This window comes from Macaca thibetana, chromosome 6, assembly GCF_024542745.1.
Source record: "Macaca thibetana thibetana isolate TM-01 chromosome 6, ASM2454274v1, whole genome shotgun sequence".
Taxonomy (NCBI): Eukaryota; Metazoa; Chordata; class Mammalia; order Primates; family Cercopithecidae; genus Macaca; species Macaca thibetana.
This window is the reverse complement of record NC_065583.1, coordinates 133,677,988-133,701,527: the sequence shown is the minus strand read 5'-3', so window position 1 is coordinate 133,701,527 and position 23,540 is coordinate 133,677,988. Positions and strand designations below refer to the sequence as shown.

The window sequence follows — 23,540 nt, the reverse complement described above, 5'->3', positions numbered from 1 at the left end:
TTAACATGGTATTCTCTTAGACAGTTACTTGAAGTGTTAAGTTTAATTGATGATAAAAATGAAAACTATCATTTATAGTCACTTCTGCATCAGTTTCTGAGGTTCTTCATACTTTCAGTTTAGAACAATAATAGAAAATCTTTTGTAAATAACTCTTAGTGTAAATTCATGTCTCATTTCAGTAGACAATAAGTTAGAGGAAATAAACAATGATAAAACCTAAATTGGTTCTATTTCCTTCCCTAGTGGGAAACTTTATTTGGACTAAGTTTGCAAAGAGATCTAATCATTGAACTTACCTTTTTTTAATTTTTCTAAATTGTAGGGCATGACTTAGACATTACCCCCGACTTTTTTTGGAGACAGGGTCTGTCCAGGTCTGGAGTGCAGTAATGCGATCTCAGCTCACTGCAACCTCTGCCTCTTAGGCTCAAGCAGTCCTCCCACCTCAGCCCCACAAGTAGCTAGGACTACAGGCGTGCACCATTGCGTCCAGCTAATTTTTGTAGTGACCAGGTTTTCCATGTTGCCCAGGCTGGTCTCAAACTTCTGGGCTCAAACTCCTGGGCTCAAGTGATCCTCCTACCTCTGCCTCCCACAGTGCTGGGATCATAGGGCATAAGTCACCACACCCAACTGGAAGTTAGCATTTTTTAAAGGAATAAATACTACTCATTTCAGTCACTTGCCAAGAAACTCGGGCTACAAACATGAATTAGGCTTAGTCCTTACCATTTCAGGTACTTGCTATTCATTTTGAGGGGGGATGAGGAAGGTGTTGGGTGTTCCAAGATGGAAAAGAGAAAAATTCAGAAATGTATTTCACTAATAGGGTAAAAAAAAGCCAAGTAGTTTATGTAGTTCTTCAAAATTCTCATCTGTTGTATGTCAGATAGGAGTTTTGACTATTAGCAGAAAAGAACTTTATCTGAAGTTTTCGTCTTATCAGGTATATATGTTTATACTAAATTAAAATTTGTTATAACTTTTTGATGCTTTTCTAGGTGGTAATAAGCTGCAGTCAACAGGAAATAAAACAGAAGACATAAAAGGAACTGAATGTGTTAAAAGTACTCCTGTCACTTCTGCTGTGCAGATTCCTGAAGTAAAGCAAGACACAGTGTCAGAACCAGTCACACCTGCATCTCTTGCTGCCTTACAGAGTGATGTGCAGCCAGTGGGCCATGATTATGTGGAGGAGGTAATTGATTTGAGAATACCATTGCTGTGAAATTGGATAAAGGGAAGAAGTGCGTTACAAGTGTGTGTTAACACATAAAAGTGAATATACTTTATTTTAGATTTAGCTTACTTAATGAAAGGATATTAAAGGAATCTTTGTTACAAGAAAGCATGTCCTTTAAGCCTGGCTAAGTGACATCACAATGATTTTTTTTTGCTAACTTTTGTATTATTTTCCCTGTATATTGTCACTGTGGTGTGTAAAGTAACTTTCTATTTACTAGCAGGCATTCTTGTAATACATCCTTCAACTATCATAAAAGTTTAAAAGTTCTGAGAAGCAAAAATGTTGATGAAGAGAACCAATACATTTATTTTTGAATAGTCAGTTTTGTGATAAAATTTAAGTTTGCTGATTTAACAGAATATATTCATTTGGTTTCTCAAGTGGAGTAGAAGACTGTTGCTGTTTTACAGGTAAAGTAAACTCAGTAAAATAAAGGAGTGAAGGGATATCAGAGCAGACTGGATAAATACCTGTTGTTAGCAGAAAGACATACAGTGGCATATGACTACTATTTACTTTGACTTTAGAGCATATATATCTTTTGAGCTTCAGTGTCGATATCTATAAAATTGGAATATTCCTTAACAAAGTTGTGAAGAGTAGATGCCATGGTATCTGGCATCTAGGAGGGGTTTTGTTTTTTTTTTGTTTTTTTTTTTTGTTCGTTTGTTTTGAGACTTGTCGCTCAGGCTGGAGTGCAGTGACACAGTCATGGCTCACTGCACCTCTACCTCCTGGGTTCAAGCAACTCTCCTGCCTCAGCCTCCCAAGTAGCTGGGATTACAGGTGCATGCCACCACCCCCAGCTGATTTTTGTGTTTTTTTTTTAGTTGGTGGGGTTTGACTATGTTGGCCAGGCTGGTCTTGAACTCCTGACCTCATGATCCACCCTCCCCGGCCTCCCAAAGTGCTGTGATTACAGGCGTGAGCTGCTGCACCTGGCCTAGTAGGTTTTAAATAAATATTTGTTCTTGCATCCTTTTTCCTATCAAGAAAAATTATATATTGATGGCCAGGCACTGTGGCTCACACCTGTAATTGTTGCACTTTGGGAGGCCAAGGTGGGTGGATCACTTGAGGCCAGGAGTTCAAGGCCAGTGGTTGTGCACCCCTGTAATCCTAACTACTCAGGAGGCTGAGGCACAAGAATCACTTGAACCTGGGAGATGGAGGTTGCAGTGAGCCGAGATCACACAACTGTACTCCAACCTGGGCGACAGAGTGAGACTCTGTATCACAAAAAAGAAAAGAAAACAAGAAAAAGAAAAATTGTATATTCTTTGTTTACAAGGTGGACAGCTGGGTTATGGGATTTATAAGTAGTTCAGAAATAATTCTGACTTTTAAGTTTCATCTCTTACAGGAGTAAGATTTGGTTATCTCAAAAAAGCTCTCAACCAAAACACCTTAATTTTTTATGATACTGTTTAATCCTAAACTTCAGAGAATTACACTCAGAACATTTCTTAAAGCTTGCACAATTTGAACTTAATATTCATAATAGAGTTCATAGTAAGACTCAAGTTTACTTGTCCTCCTATAACTGTTCAGTTAGAAAAAAATTCATCTTAATTTTCCATAAAGTTACATACTATAAAACCTCAAGTTTACTTGTCCTCCTATAACTGTTCAGTTAGAAAAAAATTCATCTTAATTTTCCATAAAGTTACATACTATAAAACCTTGGGCTTTGAGAAATTTTGTATACCAAAATAATGCTATTAATCATCTTTATCTTCATTTTCAAGAACAGTACTTGGCCAGCAGCAATTATTCAGTAACTATTAGAAAATTTAAGGCATCTGGCTACATTTAAATGTGAATGCTTACATATAGACAAAAATATTAAATTGAAAGATAGTTATAAGAGCCAATATATGCTACCACATCTTGCATACTAAAATTCCAACTTTTCATTCCCATTTCTACAGTTTCTATCCTTTTAAAAAGTAATAGGCCAGGCGCGGTGGCTCATGCCTGTAATCCCAGCACTTTGGGAGGCCAAGGTGAGCGGATCACGAGGTCAGGAGTTTGAGACCAGCCTGGCCAACATAGTGAAACCCTGTCTCTACTAAAAATAAAAAAAAAATTAGCTGGGCATGGTGGTGCATGCCTGTAATCCCAGCTACTCGGGTGTCTGAGGCGGGAGAATCGCTTGAACCCAGGAGGCTGAGGTTGCAGTGAGCTGAGATCAAACCACTGCACTCCAGCATGGGTGACAGAGCAAGACTCCGTCTTGGGGAAAAAAAACAAAGTAGTAGACATTGCCACTTCTTTCTAACTGTGTACAGCTTCATCAAATAATATGTGGGGGTTTATGAATGATATCATCTTCAACTATGACATTCCTGTTTTGATTCTTGAATTTTTTTTCCATGCCAAGGTACGAAACGATGAAGGAAAAGTAATTCGCTTCCATTGTAAATTATGTGAGTGCAGCTTTAATGATCCCAATGCTAAGGAGATGCACTTAAAAGGGCGAAGACACAGACTTCAGTATAAAGTGAGTAAAATTTAAGCTATTACCTTCTTTAAAAAAAGAAAAAAAAAGAGCATTTTATATGCAAAATAAAGCATCTAAACACAACTTGCCAAGTCCATGATGTCCCATTCTAAGATTAGCATGTCATGTTGACAGACTCAGATGGATGTTTGGTTTTTATTTATCCATTTTTATACTTAAATAAGAATAACATTCTCATCAGTTTTAGTAATTGTGGCAAAACTGAAGCATTGCCTGGACCAAGCAATCATATAAAGATAATTAATTCACATAAAATGTTTGAAAAAAGTCTCAACTCTTTATCCACCTTCTTCATCTTGGTAGAATTCCCACCAAAATGAACTTCGAGATGAGTTGATATGTTGGAAAATCCCTTCACTTATCTTAGCATAGGAATTCTTCATTGAATACACTTCAAATGTTAAGATAAATCAGATACTGTATTTGAAGTTTTTTTTTTTATTTTGAGACGGAGTCTCGCTCTGTAGCCAAGGCTGGAGTGCAGTGGCATGATCTCGGCTCACTGCAGCCTCTGCCTCCTGGGTCCCTGTTCAGGCAATTCTCCTGCTTCAGCCTCCCGAGTAGCTGGGATTTACAGGCATGTGCCCCCAGGCCCAGCTAATTTTTGTATTTTTAGTAGAGATGGGGTTTCGCCATGTTGGCCAGTTTAGCTTGAACTCCTGACCTCATGATCCACCCTCCTTGGCCTCCCAAAGTGCTGGGATTACATGCGTGAGCCACTGTGCCCGGCCTGTATTTGAAGTTTTTAACTAGGCTGGATTAATGTACTAGATCCATGTTTTCTGTTTTAAACACAGAGGAGGTGAAAATTAAAACATTGTAAAAGGGTAGTGCTTAAATATGAAAAGAAACTTTTTAACCCCAACATAGACATTTAGAGTCATCTGTTTATAAACAGTTACAGTTGACCCTTGAACAACATGGAGGGCAGGGACCCCTCATGCAGTCATAAATTTGCCTATAACTTTTTTTTTTTTTTTTTTTTGAGATGGGGCCTTGCTCTGATGCCCAGGCTGGACTACAGTGACATGAACATGGCTTACTGCAACCTCCCGGGCTCCGGGGATCCTCCCACCGCAGCCTCCCAAGTAGCTGGGACTACAGGCACGTGCCACCATGCCTGGCTAACTTTTGTATTTTTCTAGAGAGGAGGTTTCACAATGTTGGCCAGGCTAGTCTCAAACTCCTGGCCTCAAATGATCTGCCTGCCTTGGCCTCCCAAAGTGCTGAGATTCCAGGCTGCTTATAACTTTTGACTCCCTAAAAACTTCTAAAAACCGGCCGGGCGCGGTGGCTCAAGCCTGTAATCCCAGCACTTTGGGAGGCCGAGACGGGTGGATCACGAGGTCAAGAGATCGAGACCATCCTGGCTAACACGGTGAAACCCCGTCTCTAATAAAAAATACAAAAAAAAACTAGCCGGGCGAGGTGGCGGGTGCCTGTAGTCCCAGCTACTCGGGAGGCTGAGGCAGGAGAATGGCGTGAACCCAGGAGGCGGAGCTTGCAGTGAGCCGAGATCTGGCCATTGCACTCCAGCCTGGGTGACACAGCAAGACTCCGTCTCAAAAAAAAAAAAAAAAAAAAAAAACAAACTTCTAAAAACCTACTGTTGACCAGAAGCCTTACTGATAGAGTTATTGTTATATTAATACATATTTGGTATGTCATGTGTATCTCATATGTACTGTATTCTTAAAGTGAGCTAGAGAAAAGAAAATGTTATTAAGAAAATCAGTGAAAAAATATATTTACTATTCATTAACTGGAAGTGGGTCATCATATAAAGGTCTTCATCCTCATCATCTTCAAGTTGAGTAGGCTGAGGAAGAAGAGGGTTGGTCTTTCTCAGGGGAGGCAGAGGCAGAAGAAACTCAGCAGCATAGATGTAAGTGTACTCATACACTTCAAACCCTTGTTGTTCAAGTGTTTAAAGTAAAATTAAATATCCATTAGTCTTTCTAAGGATTTCATGACTTTTTGTTTGTCAGCACTAAGTTATATAATTTTTATTAATGTATTTTGAATCTTTGATTCACCTTAATTATATTGATTTTACTCTGTAGTGAAACTAAAACTGAAACTAAAAGCCTCCATGATTAAAGAATATGTGTAATTGTATGATTAAAAATACACGTAGATTGTTTCGGGGCTGCTATTTTTTTAATGTCTTATTTGTGTTAATAGAAAAAAGTAAATCCAGATTTGCAAGTAGAAGTAAAGCCTAGTATTCGAGCAAGAAAGATTCAAGAAGAGAAAATGAGGAAGCAAATGCAGAAGGAGGAGTACTGGCGAAGGCGAGAAGAAGAGGAGCGTTGGAGAATGGAAATGAGGTAATACGTTTAACTTTTGATAGCCTCGTAAGTGGTTCAACCTTTCCTAAAAACTTAGCCATTCTGGGGATATGACTCCCATTCAAAGCAATCCAGATTTATTTACTTTCAATTTTCACTCAAGAAAGATCCTAGGTCTGGGAAAGACATACATTAAAATTGTTACTGGCTATACTAATATTTTACTGTGACCTTGGTATTAGAGTTACATGTTTAATTGGCATCTTTTATAAATTAAACATATGAAGAAATATTTCATTTTATAAGTAAGTGCTTCGGTTTCAAACAAGCAAAACAGACATACGTTACCTGATAGAAATATAAGATTTGATAGATTCTACACATTAATAATGTCCATTAAGAAGCTTTAGTGGCTATAGGGAAGGAGAATTGAGAAAACATATTTCAAATATTTGTTTATATATATATATACACATATTAAAAGATATAAAATAAATGTTAAGTTTTATTGAAATATATCTTCTAAACTTATACAGTTACAGAGTTGTGCAACAATCACCACAATCAATTTAAGACAGTTCATCACCCTCAAAAGAAATCACAAACCCATTAACAATAATTCTCCATGTGTCCCCCATACCTAGTATCTCCCCCAGCCCCAGCCCTAGACAACCTCTAACCTTTCTGTCTCTGTAGATTTGCCTATTCTGGAGATTTCATATAAATGGAGTCATATTAGGTTAATGCAAAAGTAATCACGGTTTGTGCCAAATGGCGATTTGAATTAATAAATTCATTTGGTACAAACCGCGATTACTTTTGCATCAGCTTAATGCAGTCTTTTGTGTCTGGCATCGTTCACTTAGCATAATGTTTTCATGGTTCATCCAGATCGTGGCATGTATGAGTATTCCATTTTCTTTTATGACTAAATGATGCTGAATAATATACATCCTTATGTACCATATTTTGTGTTTTTGTTCATTAGTTGATGGACATGGAACTTGTTTCCACATTTTGGCTATTATGAATATTGCCACTTTGAATATTTTTGTACAACTTTTAAAATACAGTTTTAGCAGAAACATACCGTATACATATTTTCATAATCCACTTTTTTCATTTACATATCTTCAACTTTAAAACTAAATTTGGATTTTGTTTTTCATGAGGACATAGTATTTTTTGTGCATATGTAAAATTTTCTTTATAACCAATCCTTGTTGTTATTGTTTAGATATTTAGGTAGTTTCCAGTATTTCCTTATTATAATTATTAATATATTGACCCTCCTTGAGGCAGTTTTTTGTTTCTTTCACCAAGTATGTGAACCTATTGAGGCGATATCAGTGCATACATTATTGTTAGTTGCTGCTGATAATAGAATATTGGAAATAGAAATGTTTGAAGGATACTCACCTGTCTGCCTATACTGGATAGCATAACCCAGTGGTTCTCAAACTTTTTGGTCTCAGGATCCTTTATCCTCAGTTATCGAGGACTCGAAAGAGTCCTTATGTGGGTTGTATCTGTCAAGACTTACTGTATTAAAAATTAAAACTGGCTGGGCACAGTTGCTCATGCCTGTAATCCCAGCATTTTGGGAGGGTGAAGCCGGGTGGGTCACCTGAGGTCGGGAGTTCAAGACCAGCCTGACCAACATGGAGAAATTCCCGTCTCTACTAAAAATACAAAATTAGCCAGCCATGGTGGTGCATGCCTGTAATCCCAGCTACTCAGGAAGCTGAGGCAGGAGACTCGCTTGAACCCAGGAGGAGGAAGTTGTGGTGAGGTGAGATCACGCCATTGTACTCCAGCCTGGGCAACAAGAGCGAAACTCCGTCTCAAAAAAACAAAAACTAAGAAATTTAAATATTTATTAATTCATTTTAAAATGACGTTTTATTTTTTGAAATATGGTTACATGTATATTTGTTTAAATACTACATGAAATATATTAAATCAAGAAAATACAGTAAAAAAATTAATATTTCTTCCACAGAATAGTAGAAAGAGTTACGCTGTTTTCCATTTTTATACATCTCTTTAATGTCTAGTTTTAGAGAAGGCAGCAAGATTCTCATGTTTGCTTTTGTGTTCATATGTGGTGAATAACACATGTTGCCTCTGGATAATTTCACTGTACACTTTGAGAATGAAAAAGCAAATACGTGTCTTAGTATTTATTATGAAAATATGAAAATAATTTTTTTTTAAAAAAAACAGAGTCTCACTCTTGCCCAGGCTGGAGTGCAATGGCACGATCTTGGCTCACTGCACCCTCTACCTCCTGGGTTTAAGTGATTCTCTTGCCTCATTCTCCCAAGTAGTTGGGATTACAGGCACCTGCCACCACACCTGGCTGATTTTTGCATTTTTAGTAGGGATGGGGTTTCACCAGGTTGACCAGGCTGGTCTCAAACTCCTAGCCTCAAGTGATCTGCCCGCCTCGGTCTCCCAAAGTGCTGGAATTACGTGTATGAGCCACCACACCTGGCCTTATTGTAAAAATAATTTCAACCCCATGGATCTCCTGAAAGGGTCTCAGGGACCATTGGAGCCCTGGATCGCACCTAGAGAACCCCTGCTACAGCTTAATAAAATCTCTACCAATTAAATGTGATAGCCGTTTTGTTTCACTTTGAATTGTTTTCATGCTTGGCTGTTTATACTTCTTTTGTGGTAAATTGCTTGTTTTTTTCTTACCTGTTGATTTGTACAGACATTTCTTACATTGTTATTAATCCTTTTTTATGGGTTACCTTTAAATAGTTTTTACTATTATGTATGTGTTGGTTTTGATTTTTATACATTTATCAGTTTTGTCCTTTATGAAGTTTCTGCCTTTGTAACATATTGGAAATTCTCCTCTATAGCTAGATTATACAGTGCTTTCCTCTTTCACCGATAATATCAACTATTTATTAAGCATCCACAATGTGCCAGGAACTGTATTAGGTAGTAAGCACAAATTGGTAAACAATGGATAAAGGTCCCTGCCCTCATTTGACTTAAACGTTGTTAGCAACAACAGTAAACTATTAGAAACTGGAATGCATAGGATTTTCCAGAACCTTTAAGCTATTTTATTCATTTTTTCCTCAAAACCTAAATAGCATAGAGAGAAGAATGGTTTCTGTCAGTCCATAGTTGGTTGATCCTAAAAAGCACTGCTGGCTGGGCACGGTGGCTCACTGCCTGTAATCCCAGCACTTCCGGAGGCCAAGGCAGGCAATCACTTGAGCCCAGGAGTTTGAGACCAGCCTAGGCAACATGCAAGACCCCATCTCTACAAAAAATAGGAAAATTAGCCAGGCATGGTGGTGCACGCCTGTATTCCTATCTGCTTGGGAGGCTGAGGTGGGAGGATCACCTAATCGTGGGAGGTCAAGGCTGTAGAGACCGGTGATCATGCCACTCACTGCACTGGGCAACAGAGTGGGACTCTGCCAATTTAAGAAAGAAAAAAAAAGCACTGCTTATTCCCAACCTGAGGAAATTGGTAATTTCTTTAATGGTAGTCAGGAAGCACACTTGTTTCTTTTGTTTTAACAGATTACTTTGTAGTCAAACCTTAACCTAATTGTTAACAGAATTTGCTGTGGACACATGGTTTCCCTTGGGAATTATTGGTATCCTAGTTTGAAGTTGAAAGTGAGGAAAGAACTGGAAGGGCAGAGGGGAGGAGATTGTTAAAAAAAAAAAAAAAAAAAAAAAAAAAAAAAGAATAGATTCTACAAATGTTGGTCAGTAAAGAAGAGGCTATACACTAGCTCCTCACATTCTGAGTTCAGCTCAGGTGTTATATTTGGTATGCATAGTATTTTGTAATCTGAACCAGCAATCATGAAGTTTCACAAAAATCCTGGTGACCTCAGCAATACAGCCTGTACAGCAGTCCCCCCTTGTCCAAGGGGGTTACGTTCCAAGACCTCCAGTGGATACCGAAAATCGCACGTTGTACCAAACCCTGTATATACTATATGTTTTCCATCTGATAACAGTGATAGCTACTAAAGAACTCATAGGCTAGTAGGGTGTATACTGTGTGGATATGCTGGACAAAGGGATGATTCACAGGTGGGATGGAGCCGGACAACACAAGATTTCATCACACTGCTCAAAATGGCACAAGATTTAAAACCTATGAATCGTTTTTTTCTGGAGCGTTCTGTTCAATATTTGTATGCCGTGGTTGACCATAGGTAACTGAAACCACAGCGATGAGGATGGTGGGGACTATTGTATTCCCTTATGGCAACAATTAATAGGAGCTGAGTTGCAGCAGCTATTATCTCTAGCCAGAACATGCTCTTTCTATTTTACCATAATTCCGAACACCCTTAATGTGTCCCCAACAATGAGACTGACTATGATTTGCCATTTATTACTGCCTTGCACTGTTTTTCTTCATAGTAGAGACATAGGAAAGACCATGTTTCTTTGAGGACATGAAGAAAATTCCCAAATGTGATATGTGCACTTCAGGTCATTTACTCACAGTGTTGGCCTGCCTCCTTTAGGTGGCATTGGGTTTCCATTTCATAGTTAAAGCAGGAGAGAGACTATAAGAAGCTGAGGTTTTTGATGCCTGTTCTTTTTACTTTTTCCTCAGGCTGAAATTTTCTTCGGCTTTTCTCTTTGTTCTCTCATGCTCTCTTTTCTCTTTCATTTACTTTGCAATGAAAGCAAACATGGAAAATTAGATACATTTGGGAAGAAATTTTAGCTAGGCTGATGTGGGTGGGGTTTTTTATTGCTTTTTATTGTCACTGTTGATGCAAGTTCTTGGGCTGTATTTTTCCTCATATGCTTATAATGTCATTTATGTTTCAGACGTTATGAAGAGGACATGTACTGGAGAAGAATGGAGGAAGAACAACATCATTGGGATGATCGCCGCCGAATGCCTGATGGAGGTTATCCTCATGGTCCTCCAGGCCCATTAGGCCTTCTGGGAGTCCGACCAGGCATGCCTCCTCAGCCTCAGGGGCCTGCAGTGAGTATCCACATTGGTGATATAAGGGGTGAAAGTTTGACTGGTTCAGCATTAGAAGAAAACAATTTTGGAGGGGCTAATTTTTAGACTTAATAATCTTGTAATCTTGACAGTTTTTTTGAGACAGAGTCTTGCTCTGTCGCCCAGGCTGGAGTGCAATGGTGTGATCTCGGCTCACTGCATGCAACCTGCACTTCCCAGGTTCAAGCAATTCTCCTGCCTCAACCTCCCAAGTAACTGGGATTACAGGTGCTGACCACCACACCTGGCTAATTTTTGTATTTTTAGTGGAGACAGAGTTTCACCATGTTGGCCAGGCTGGTCTTGAACTCCTGAGCTCAGGAGATCCATCCACCTGGGCCTCCCAAAATTCTGGGATTACAGGCATGAGCCACTGCACCCAGCTTGATACAAGTTTTTAATGTGATTTAGGATCTTTCCTCCATTTTTTACAGGAAGGAAATATATGTTTCCTGTGTCTTCTGTATAAGGACCTCATAGAATTTCTGGGAATCTTTCTTATTTTCAGTATATGCTAAATGGGAACAGAGCTTTTTATGCCAACTGTTCTTTCACATGAGACTCTTGCCTTTGGTTTTCCTTACATTAGCAGGAACAACTAATTTTTTTTCTTGTTTCTTTTCTTATTTTTCCTCTGGAGTGCAGTGGCATGATCATAGCTCACCGCAGCCTCAGCTTCCCGAGTAGCTGGGACACAGGCATGAGTTGCTATACCTGTCAGGAACAACTGATGTCAAAGGCAACTGCTTTGTCTTTAGAGTTATTCTTACTGGTCTGGGTGCAGTGGCTCATGCCTATAACCCCAGTCTACTTTGGGAAGACCAAGGTGAAAGGATGGCTTGATGCCAGAAGTTCAAGACTAGCCTGGGCAACATGGTGAGACCCAGTGTCTATTTTTAATAAAAAGAAATGTATTCTTATTTTTCCATTACCAGTGGCTTAGAATCTTTTTTTCCTTCTTCCAGTTTTGACCATCTAAAACCTACTACTTCTAAATGGAGTGAAAGATAAGGGATAGATAAAATGGTTTAAGATAAGCCCCAGAGTTGATGTTATTAAGACTGTAGGAAAAATCTGCATCTTGAGAGTTTGTGTTGTATAGAAGCTGGGTAAAAGGGACATCTTGTGTAAGTTCAGTCTACCAAAAACAAGATTTGTTTCTCTGTAGAGCAGTTACAAGAAAAAAGTAGACTTCTCTTCTTTAACCTATTCTCATTTATCTTTGCTCAGAGGGTTGACAGTTGTAAGACTTGAACTACTAAAAGCAAAGTTTCAGAATCACTGGTTTTTAAAGTTGTGTAAAGAGCAGTTTCATAGCTTTAGGTTTATATGTATTATAATGTTACTTGTTTTGAGGCAAAGGCAAAGTGGGTATACATGCATGCATGCATACATACATATAGTCTTGATGGTATAACTTTCCATAGTTTGCATTTTCGTTTTTACTGAAATGGAAAAAGAAGATAAAACCTTTCTTATTGAGAAGATACAACAAATATGTATAGTTGAAAAATACCATTTGCTTTTGCTCAGGAAACATTTTTTTAAATTGAGCAACTTTGTTTCTCTGCAGCCCTTACGTCGTCCTGACTCATCTGACGACCGTTACGTAATGACAAAACATGCCACCATTTATCCAACTGAAGAAGAGTTACAGGCAGTTCAGAAAATTGTTTCTATTACTGAACGTGCTTTAAAACTGGTTTCAGACAGTTTGTCTGAACATGAGAAGAACAAGAACAAAGAGGGAGATGATAAGAAAGAGGGAGGTAAAGACAGGTGTGTTTTGAAAGTTATTTACCATGTCTATAATTTTGTTTTTTCTTATGTGGACTTCTTACATTTGAAATACAGCTTATGACTGATAACTCTGGTGTGAGTTATATGTATTTTAACCATGCCTGTGTTAGATATTTCGTGTATTCAGCTGCTGCTTGCAAAAATAGAAATACACAGTTCCACGAACACATGTGGTCTCTAACCTTGTAATTGTACTCATTTTAAGTTTATATAAACTATTTTGAGTATTTCAAAGCAGCCATTATAGTTTTACAGTTGTATTCAGCTGCGATTTTTCTGTTTTGATTTATTTGTTGCTTCTGCCCCACACTCAGTCTTTGTTTTAATAACTATTCCCTTAAAGCACTGACTGTAAAGCATGAGTAAGCCTAAGCTTTAGCAATGTCTGTATATCAAGTTTGCATTATTAGCTGTAGCTTTTTATTTTCCTTTTACCATTTGAAAATATTTTTGTATTACATTAAACATGGCTCTTATTATTCTGACTTGTGAAATAAGAAACAGAAGTGTTAATGTCCATTGCTTTGCAGTTATCTTTCTGTAAAGAACTTAGCTCTTTTTTTTTTTTTTTTTTTAATCCACATTGCTTAAATGAAGTATAGTTCTAAAAATGCTGGATGTCTTTCTACTGCAGTTAATGGAAATTTTAATGGTATAAAAGTTATTTCACTTACTATTGTATGTTTACAGAATATTATGCTTCTGGTTAAGCAGAGAAATATCATAATATAATTTTATTTTACTGCAGAGCTTTGAAAGGAGTTTTGCGAGTGGGAGTATTGGCAAAAGGATTACTTCTCCGAGGAGATAGAAATGTCAACCTTGTTTTGCTGTGCTCAGAGAAACCTTCAAAGACATTATTAAGCCGTATTGCAGAAAACCTACCCAAACAGCTTGCTGTAAGTATTATGGAAATGTTAATTTTTACCCCTTGTCTGGTTCAGAAGTTTTTGGCAGGACTGACTGTGCTTCAGTTTAAACCTAAGCCAGCCTTTATAATTTTGGCTTGACTTTCTGTATTGAGTTTTTTTGTTGGATTGTGCAAACTGATGAAACTATTTTCTACTTCATCTTTTTTAGGTTTTATAGTGATTGTATTTGGCATGAAGCCATCTTGCTGATGTATTTAAAAATGTAAAATTGCAGCAAATGCCTTCCTTTTCTTGTTCTTTTTCCAAGACTTGAATCATAAGAAGGCAGTTGTTAGGACAAAGTGATTTTAAAAATAAAATCCCATGTGTAGCAAGGTTAAATTTTTTAAATTCATGAACCTCTTGTCTATTTGAATGCTTTTAATAAAATATAGTAACTAAAGTAGTCTTTCTGATTTGAATTTCCTCAGTTATATTGTGAATATTTTCAGTTTTCTGCATGTTTATAATGGTAGGAAATACTTCTCTTGTCTCCATCCAGCAAAACATGGCAATGCAAAACTAATAGAATATTTTATTTGGGTCCTACAAAAGCAAACTTTTTGTTAAGCTTAAATTTACAAAAATTTTATATATTAGCCTTGTCAGAATGAGATTTAAAGTAGTGATTCCTTTAATAATTGAGGGTATAAAACTTGCAATTTAATGAAGCATTCTAAATTCAAGGAATCAAATTTCATTGGTAATGTGTGTTCTGCAATAGTGAATTAGAACAGTACCTTACTGTAGCAGAGCAGCCTATGACAAAAGGGACAGTGAAGCACACTATTAAACTTAAAACTCTGACAACTCTGGCACTTGCTGTTGCTTGTTTTATATTACTATTATTCCAGATGGGAAATTTTTTATTGTAGATGAGTCTTTTTTTAAATTATCAGGAGCCAGCAGAATTGGCTTTGTTGTGTGTTACTTCGTACTCCTGTTGAGGCTGCTAGGGCAATGAAGGGGGAAAAGAAAAGGTTTGGAGGCCTTGGAAGAATCATAGAATTTGCGTAAACATCTTGATCCTAATTGTGGTGCTTAGTAAAATTGCAAACCAGGGAATATATCATAACTAAATAACTAACAGCCAGTTAAGCTAGAAGTGAAATACTCTTCAAGTGGATAAGCAAGTGAACTAAAATTAATTTTTAGTTAATACTTACGTAATACTATATTAAGTGCTTTATATAGTTGATTCATTTAATCTTCCAGCCACCCTATAGGTTAGGTACAATTATTTTCTCCATCTTACAGAAATAGATGCAGGGTAGTTAAATAATTTGTCTGTCATCGCATCACTGGTAAACTATTAGAACTAGGATTTAAACTTAGATACTATACTGTAAATACTGTATGTAGTTTTTGTAGAGTCTTCATTTGTTCATATAAAATGGAGCTTATGTGTCTACCAAATTACAGCAAATCCTGGTTTTTCTGGATATTGATTGACTGAGACTTTCTGCTCCCTGATAAAATGAGGATTTCACAGAAAAGGTACAATATGGCAATAAATTGTAGCTCCTTTTAAGGTCAGGTAGCTATTTTAGCTTCATTCAAATTATGCAAATATGTTATAAATATGACGGTGTTGCTTTTATCCAAGAATTTATCATCTAAGACATACGTATGTACAAATAACTCACAATACAAACAATGGTAAATATTCAACACAGCATTCTGAAAGTTGAAAGTAAGACTAATAATACTGGCATGTATGGCAGGGCTTCCTAGAAGGAGCAGTATATGATCTAGTCCTCATATAGAATGGTTAGGCTAGTGAGAGAGTGAAAGAGCCATAATGAAACTGCTTTTGTTTGTTAATACAACAGATCCAATCCAATTTGTTTCTTATAATCTTCATTACACAGGTTATAAGCCCTGAGAAGTATGACATAAAATGTGCTGTATCTGAAGCGGCAATAATTTTGAATTCATGTGTGGAACCCAAAATGCAAGTCACTATCACCCTGACATCTCCAATTATTCGAGAAGAGAACATGAGGGAAGGAGGTTGGAAAGCCATTAAACTTTTTACTTTCTATTAACTTTTTTTTTAATTTATCTACTCTTTAAGATGGTATTAAGCCCTAGAAGGCAACATGCTGGCATTACATGTGAATTTGATAGATTTGACTTATTTAGCAACCGGTTTTGCCTAAGTTAATTTCCCACAGAGTAAATGCTCTTGTTAGTGATGTATTTTTATATAAAACACTATGGTATGATTGATTTTCTTGATTTCTTTCTTTTCTTGCTAACCTCAGATTTCTGGAAAAAAACTTCAAAATTATTTTTACTGGCATAGTCAATGCATGAAAAAATGGTTTTAAAATGTTGCTAGTGACTAGGGGGACACAACTTTAACTTGGCATTAAGAAGTTTTTGCTCTTGCCTTGCCTTACAAAAAAGACAAGAGTTTTCACAAACAAAATTGGCTAAGTATTCATAACACATGTTTTTAAGAGGCATTTTTAGATATGTGATAGTGGATTTGGCTTGTCCTGTGGTAAATATTTCTAGTTCTCTGAGGTTGCTCTTTGGCGTGGAGCACTTTCATAAATGCAGAACATCCTAATGCAGGAGGATTTGGACATTTGACCCTAATATCACACTTGAGATACTGAAAAATAAACTGTAAATGTAGATAGTGAGTCACAGCACAATTCAAGGTTTTTAAACTTAATTTACAACTATAGAATATGAAATCCTGCTGGTGCCAGCAATGTTGCTTTAGGGACTATTCTGTAACATTTTCAGAGCTTCAAAAGCTTTTAAGCTGAAAAGCATGATCAGTGTCTGCAGTATGTTGGTTCTGTTGTTTTATGGGTCAGATAAAATTTACTTTGTTTCCTTTCATGTTTTTATACATCTTGTTGAGTATGGAGTAACAGTCTACACTAATATTTCTTTGTGATACAGGTTGAGGAGGAAGAGGGTACTACATACTTAATATTAAAATTAATTTGTATAAAATAGCATCAGTAGTCTCTCAATTACTGTTTCTTTAAATTTGTTTTCTTAGAGCAATTTTTTTAAGACACTGGGCTTTTCACAACCCAGGAAAAGAACATTTTACCAAAAATGCCATTGGGAGATGTCTAATTTTACATACTTTGCATGTATACCATAATCAGATGATATTTATATCTTAAGCTTTGCATCTTAAATGAGTTTTGTGTAAAGGATTTTCTTATGTGAACATGAGTTTCTACTCAAGGTCTGGCCATGGGTGTCGCTGGAGAGACAGTTCCTGAGTCAATCTGGTCAGGTCATATACAGCATATGGGATTTGATAAAACTAATATGACATATTATAAATGTTGCTATATTTAGTGTAAAATTATAACCATTTAACTTTATTTCAGAATACATTTTGTTCAGTTATATTTATACTTAATTAAATTTGTACAGTATCAAGCCATTTTATGTTGTAAAAGTCTAAAGTGAATAGTATCATATTTGCAGTAAATTATTTGATAACCTATCCCTTCTAAAGGAAACAAAATTATATTTTTGTCTGACCCAGACTTGAGTTAGAATTATTGTTCTGAATTTCGTAAATATGACGAGGAAAATGGTCAGTCCAAAATGGAGAGATTTTGCTTCAAGACACTGAGCTGAAAAGTTGGATGTGTCAAAGTGTAGAAACATTGATAGTGTTCCTTGCTGCAGATAACTGCAGTAAACCATGTCTTTAGCTTCATTATGAAGATTGCTTCTTTCTTGCTGCAGAATAACGGTATGTATTCTCTCTCACTGCAGCTCCCAATGCTCTGTGTCTTAAAATCATTTAAAGCCTATAGCTTGCTTTGGGGAGTTAGTACAGGGGTTAAGGAAGGCTTTGCCGGAAGAACAATTGTGAATCATGAGAGTTACTACTTGCGCATTGTGTGGTAGCTTCTTTAATGCATAATGGTCCTTTTTAATACCAAAAATTATTTAATAAAGGAAATGATTACATTGTCCAAATAACTGTTAAACGCATGACAGATCTGTTTTATGATACTGTGTTTGACAGTTAAACATTAAGTAAACATTTAATTGACTTTAAGCTTGAAATGTTCAGAATGCTCTAACCCTTGCTACAGAATCTTTTCTGCAGCAAGTTAAGTATTGTGTGTGTTTTTTCCCACCTGTAGCTTATCAGGCCCGGTCCAAAGCCTTCTAACAGAGGGGATTGATCCTGTCAGGGGTTGCTGCCAAGACATCGGAAGGATTTTTGACCAAGGTTTTCAAAAGCTCAGTGTCACATCTGCCATTTGATAAAGGAGGGATTTTGGATGCAGAGCCTGGCATTTATTGTCCTTTGTGTGACTGTTTTGTTTGTTTTGTCTTCGTCTCTTCTAGAATTGAGCAGTGTTCACACTAGTTTTTAAATGGTTGAGTGGGTTATATATTTTACATGACCATGTTAATTTGAATTAATATATTCCCATTAACGTTTAATCATAAAATAGTGTGGACACAGCATGTCTTCTAATTGGTGATTAACCCCTTAAAATCTGTGAAATACATTCATGTAGAACAAGAATTAGCATTTTGTTTTTATAAATTAACTGGTTTTTGTTTTGCTTTGTTAACTGGGTGTTAGGCAACAAATAAGATTTTAGCAGAATATATCTAAGGGGTTAATCTACTTGAAATAGAAAATGGGTACAAAAATCCACACTAAATTTAACAAAAATTTTCTACTTATAGCTGTAATTTGTTTTTAAATTGCAATAGGTATTAGCTGGGCGTGGTGGCAGGCGCCTGTAATCCCAGCTACTCGAGAGGCTGAGGCAGGAGAATTGCTTGAACCCGGGAGGTGTAGGTTGCAGTGAGCCGAGATCATGCCATTGCACTCTGGCCTGGGCGACAAGAGTGAAACTCCATCTCAAAGAAAAAAAATTGCAATAGGTGTCTTGGCATCTTTGAATTTATATCATGGATTAAAATTTCCAAAGTTATGAATGCTTATGTGCAAAACAAAATTTTCTTGCATATTGGAGGAAATAAAATTGTGAATTAACATTAGAAATTTAGAAACATTTTAGAAAGAGATTGCACATTGTCACCTATTTGTATTCTAGCTTTAGCAAATGTAAGTAAGTAAGGGACATAGAAAGAGGTCCTTTAGCATGTTATGCTACTGCTTTGGGGAAGTCAGCTTTTTCTTTTTTGTGTGTGAGGGATTTTGTTTTGTTTTGCTTTGTTTTGTTTTGTTTTTGAGACAGTTGCTCTGTCACCCAGGCTGGAGTGCAGCAGCACAATCTCGGCTCACTGCAACCTCCACCTCCCAGATTCAAGCAATTCTCATGCCTCAGCCTCCCAAGTAGCTGAATAGCTGGGACCACAGGCACATGCCATCACGCCCAGCTAATTTTTGTATTTTTGAGTAGAGATGGAGTTTCACCATGTTGGCCAGACTAGTCTCGAACTCCTGACCTCAGATGATCCACTTGCCTCAGCCTCCTAAAGTGCTAGGATTACAGGTGTGAGCCACTGCGCCTGGCCTTTTTTTCTTTTTTAAAACTTCATAGTTAGCTGTGCTTTCTTGTGTCCCTTTTCCTTATCTATTCCTAACAGAATAGTTCATTTCTTATGTTCAGGTTATTTCTAGGTTCAATAGTTGGTCTTACAAGTTTTGAAAGTACTAATATTTTTGTCTTGATAGCTTCTTTTTAGCACCAAATTCCTCTTTTAGTGTTTATTCTCAAAATGCCACACAGTTTTCCTTGATTATCTGTCTTTCCTCTAAATACATCTTCTGAAAAATCTGTGGACACAGATTTTCATCTGATTACTTGAGGAGTAAAAAACTAAGAAAAAGAAACCTTAGAGAATGGAATTCTGTCAGTTTCAAAATATGTTTTTTATATGTCATCTACTCAAAATAAGAACAAGTTATCTTTTAAGATACCTGAATGCTTATAATGAGGTATGAGTAACTTGACCAGAACTGCAACTAGTACTCTTAAGATAATTCACTTTTTCTTTCTTTTATCATGCATTTTTTCTTTTGTCCATATTCATTTTATATACTCAATTATTAAACTGTATTCTAAACGCCTCATAATTTCCAAAGGACTATTATATTTAATAGATAATATAATTTTTCTATACTGAGAAAATATTCATACTATTTAAATCACTGAGAGCTGTGAGTTAGATTGGAATAATTGCCATTTGCTTATTAATAGCTTGATTAGCAGATTTGCTGTTAATATACGCATTTTACAGATGTTTAGATGGATATAAAGATAGCCCTTTGTCTACTTTTATGAATGACTTATTAATGTAAAGTTAACTTCTTGTCCTGGTTTAGTTTCATATATTCTCAAGTTTTGTGTAGCTCATTTATGTTTTAATTAGCTTAAAGACCCTACACATCTATCATCACAGGATGCTGTTTGTTGCATCTTTTCCACTCTTAATTCTGTTTAACCATGCTAGTTCCTATTCCCTGTTCTGCTTGCATATTGTTTCTCTTCTATCATTTTTTGAAATACTTTATGGGAACTTTAAATTTTAAAGGGCATTTCATACTCTGATAACTAAAATTTTCCTGTGGAAGGGAGAGCGTTAAACTTTTAGAAATGCCTGTTTTGGGCCGGGCGCAGTGGCTCACGCCTGTAATCCTAGCACTTTGGGAGGCCGAGGCGGGCGGATCACTTGAGGTCAGGAGTTAAAAAACAGCCTGGCCAACATGGTGAAACCTCGTCTCTATTAAAAATACAAAAAAATTAGCCAGGTGTGGTGGTGCACACCTGTAATCCCAGCTACTTGGGAGGCTGAGACAGGAGAATCGCTTGAACCCAGGAGGCAGAGATTGCAATGATCTGAGATCGTGCACTCCAGCCTGGGCAACAGAGCGACACTGTTTCAAAAAAAAAAGAAATGCCTCTTTTGGGTTCTTCATTTTTTTCTGTAACTACAACTATTAAGCATTCTATATTTATCATCAGTTCTTTGTTATATTAGCTCCAGAATAACTTAGGACCATTTAGAGTACTGAACAAACTCAGTAGTTTATTGTACATTCTCATTTATTAAGGTGGATTTTTGTGTTCCCTCTTGTCTTGTTGTCTTTGTGCTAGTGCACTGTGTCCAGTAATCTTCCCTTCAGATTTCGTTTTGGTGGGTAGGGTTTATATTTCCAGAAATTGTTTATTATATTACTAAATTAAGAGTTTAAGTTAACCTTTCTTTTGTTCCTCATATTGGATTATGTAAATTTGTTGAAAATATCTCCGTGGGTATATTAAAGTGCTGACAAGCTCTCAAATGGCTCATGTGACACTGATGCTACCTTAAGGAAGTGTCTTGCTCACCTGGTCAAACACCCATTCCTCACTGCATTTTGCCAATTCAATCCATTTTAGATGTAACCTCGGGTATGGTGAAAGACCCACCGGACGTCTTGGACAGGCAAAAATGCCTTGACGCTCTGGCTGCTCTACGCCACGCTAAGTGGTTCCAGGTTCGGAACATCATTTTACTTTTTTCTTGTAGCCTTATGAGAGAGTAGTTCAGTACAACATGTTTAACTGTGCTTAAACATTTCAAAAGACTGCCCAAGCGATACTATTTTAAATACCAGAAAATATGTTAACATAGAAAGCTGGGTATGATGATCTGCATATTGCAGTTATTATTAATTTGACAATGAACCTAGGTTTGGGGAATGTTTTGTAGTTGGGGTTTTTTTATTTTTTATTTTTAGTGGCTATATTTAAAGTTGACTTGTTTAGGAACATCACATGTTTGTGTATATATATTATATTCCATAAGGCTGCAGATTAACTTTGCTTTAAATAATGGAATATGTGTTTAAAGCTTTGTGTATAGTTTTAAGATTTTTTTCCCCCTCTTTCTCTAAGTTAATAAGTGTAGGGAGTGAAAGGTGAGGAAGCAGCTGTTTGGTTTAGTGACTTTGCAGTCATGCAAAGGCACAGAAGGGAAACCAAACAGATTTCCTTAACCTTTCAGTCCCTAGACAAACTTTTTAGCTCTTTACTTTTTCTTTTATTTCTCATGTAGGCAGACTTTTTTTTTTTAAGTTTACTGTTTTAAATGAACACAGGTCAAGGTTCACAGGGGATCAAGAAATATTATTCTTGTATAATCTGTTTACTTTGACCTAAATACCAGCTTTTAAATACTAACCCTGGCATAAAATACTGCTGTAAATGGCAGCTCATTGAACCCAATTTTAAGTGTGATTGTTTTTGTTTTTATCTGAGCTTCCATTGAACGGTGGTATTTTAACTTTTTTTCATCAAGGGATATATTCAGTATTTCTAAGATTAATTCAATTGGTTTTTGTGTTGCTCTCAAGGCTAGAGCTAATGGTCTGCAGTCCTGTGTGATTATCATACGCATTCTTCGAGACCTCTGTCAGCGAGTTCCAACTTGGTCTGATTTTCCAAGCTGGGTAAGTAGTATGTAACTGTATAGTATAAAAACATATAGGAAATAATTCTGCAGTTTTTATCCTCTCAGTTTACATATGATTATCAGCCTTATTTGCATTTACTAAATATAGTTTTTCTCTTCGGATGAAAAGTCCTGGGGGAGTCTTAGAATGTTTAATTTTCTCAAATGTGATAAAGATTTTCATTGATGCTTCTTTTTGTGTTTTTTTTTTTCTTTTTGCTGTTTTCACAGTATTTTTTTAAAATATTACAGCATTTATTAGTTGGTTTTTACATATAATACACAAATGTATAAAGAAGACTGAAAAACTTAATCATCTTATGCAGGGACATTTTTTAAAATAGTTTATGTGGTTGGGAACTGTAAAAATTCAGAAATATATATAATTCAAAAATAATACAAAAAAATAGGAAATTCAGTAACACAGAAAGCTACAAAATAACCAAAAACCTTATTTAAAGGCAGATTATCTTAATCTCCTGTGATTTCTTCTAGGAGAAAAAAGTTATACCTATTACAGTATATATTTCTATCTTTATGTACACTACCTTTAGAAACTCTGATTCCTGAAGAGCAAGAATTCAGATAGGGATTCATTAAAAAAAAAAAAAAAAAAAAAAAACCTATTGACTCCATAGTTGAATTAATGAGAGTGAATAGGCAAGATTACCTTAGTTCTCTCTCTCTTTTTTTTAATCTCTTTTAACACAAGCATAGCCTTGCTATCACAGTTTAAAACTGTAGTTTAAAACTTTTAACAAAGCTCATCTTAGAGTTCTTTGAAAAGGCAGTCACATCTACTACATTCTTTCTATGGACATGCCATACTCTATGGACATGCCATATTTTATTTAACTTATATTCATTTGATAGACATTTGGGTTTACAATCTTTTGCTATTAAATCCTTATTATACCTCATTGTATATATTGTCAAGCTTTTGAGGGCGAAATAAATTGCTAGGGCTGAAATTTCAAGGTCAAAGAACATGTACTAATTCTTCACCAGAAGGTTGGGTCATTGAAAATTTCAAAAAACTATTAGACTGATTATATTCTTTACACTCTCATAGGTCTGGGATATTATCACACTTCTTAGTTAACAATATGATAGGCAAAATATGGTGTTCGCCAAGCACAGTGGCACAGGCCTGTAATCCCAACACTTTGGGAGGCCGAGTCGGGTGGATCACTGAGGTCAGGAGTTCAAGACTAGCCTGACCAACATAGTGAAACCCCATCTCTACTAATAATACAATTAGCTGGGCATGGTGGCGGGTGCCTGTAATCCCAGCTACTCGGGAGGCTGAGGCAAGAGAATTGCT

At 36.5% G+C, this 23,540-nt stretch overlaps 2 protein-coding genes across 17 annotated transcripts in view; one reads left to right on the top strand and one right to left on the bottom strand.

The window, feature by feature from the left end:
* SUB1 (SUB1 regulator of transcription) overlaps window positions 1-23,540 on the bottom strand; it is a 731,929-nt gene that overhangs the window by 202,115 nt on the left and 506,274 nt on the right. Inside the window, exon 1 of one of the 16 annotated variants that reach the window (XM_050793880.1) lies at window positions 11,885-11,888. The exons of the other annotated variants lie outside the window; for them this stretch is intronic. The gene's annotated coding sequence lies outside the window, so the exon portion shown is untranslated. Of the gene's footprint in view, window positions 1-11,884; window positions 11,889-23,540 lie in introns of those variants that run through there. 16 annotated transcript variants of the gene reach the window in all.
* ZFR (zinc finger RNA binding protein) overlaps window positions 1-23,540 on the top strand; it is an 87,110-nt gene that overhangs the window by 42,698 nt on the left and 20,872 nt on the right. Inside the window, exons 9-17 of the mRNA XM_050793808.1 lie at window positions 1,005-1,201; window positions 3,633-3,752; window positions 5,958-6,103; window positions 10,901-11,063; window positions 12,658-12,863; window positions 13,633-13,783; window positions 15,667-15,808; window positions 21,163-21,260; window positions 22,119-22,214. Coding sequence (XP_050649765.1) covers window positions 1,005-1,201; window positions 3,633-3,752; window positions 5,958-6,103; window positions 10,901-11,063; window positions 12,658-12,863; window positions 13,633-13,783; window positions 15,667-15,808; window positions 21,163-21,260; window positions 22,119-22,214 — 1,319 coding nt within the window. The remainder of the gene's footprint in view (window positions 1-1,004; window positions 1,202-3,632; window positions 3,753-5,957; window positions 6,104-10,900; window positions 11,064-12,657; window positions 12,864-13,632; window positions 13,784-15,666; window positions 15,809-21,162; window positions 21,261-22,118; window positions 22,215-23,540) is intronic.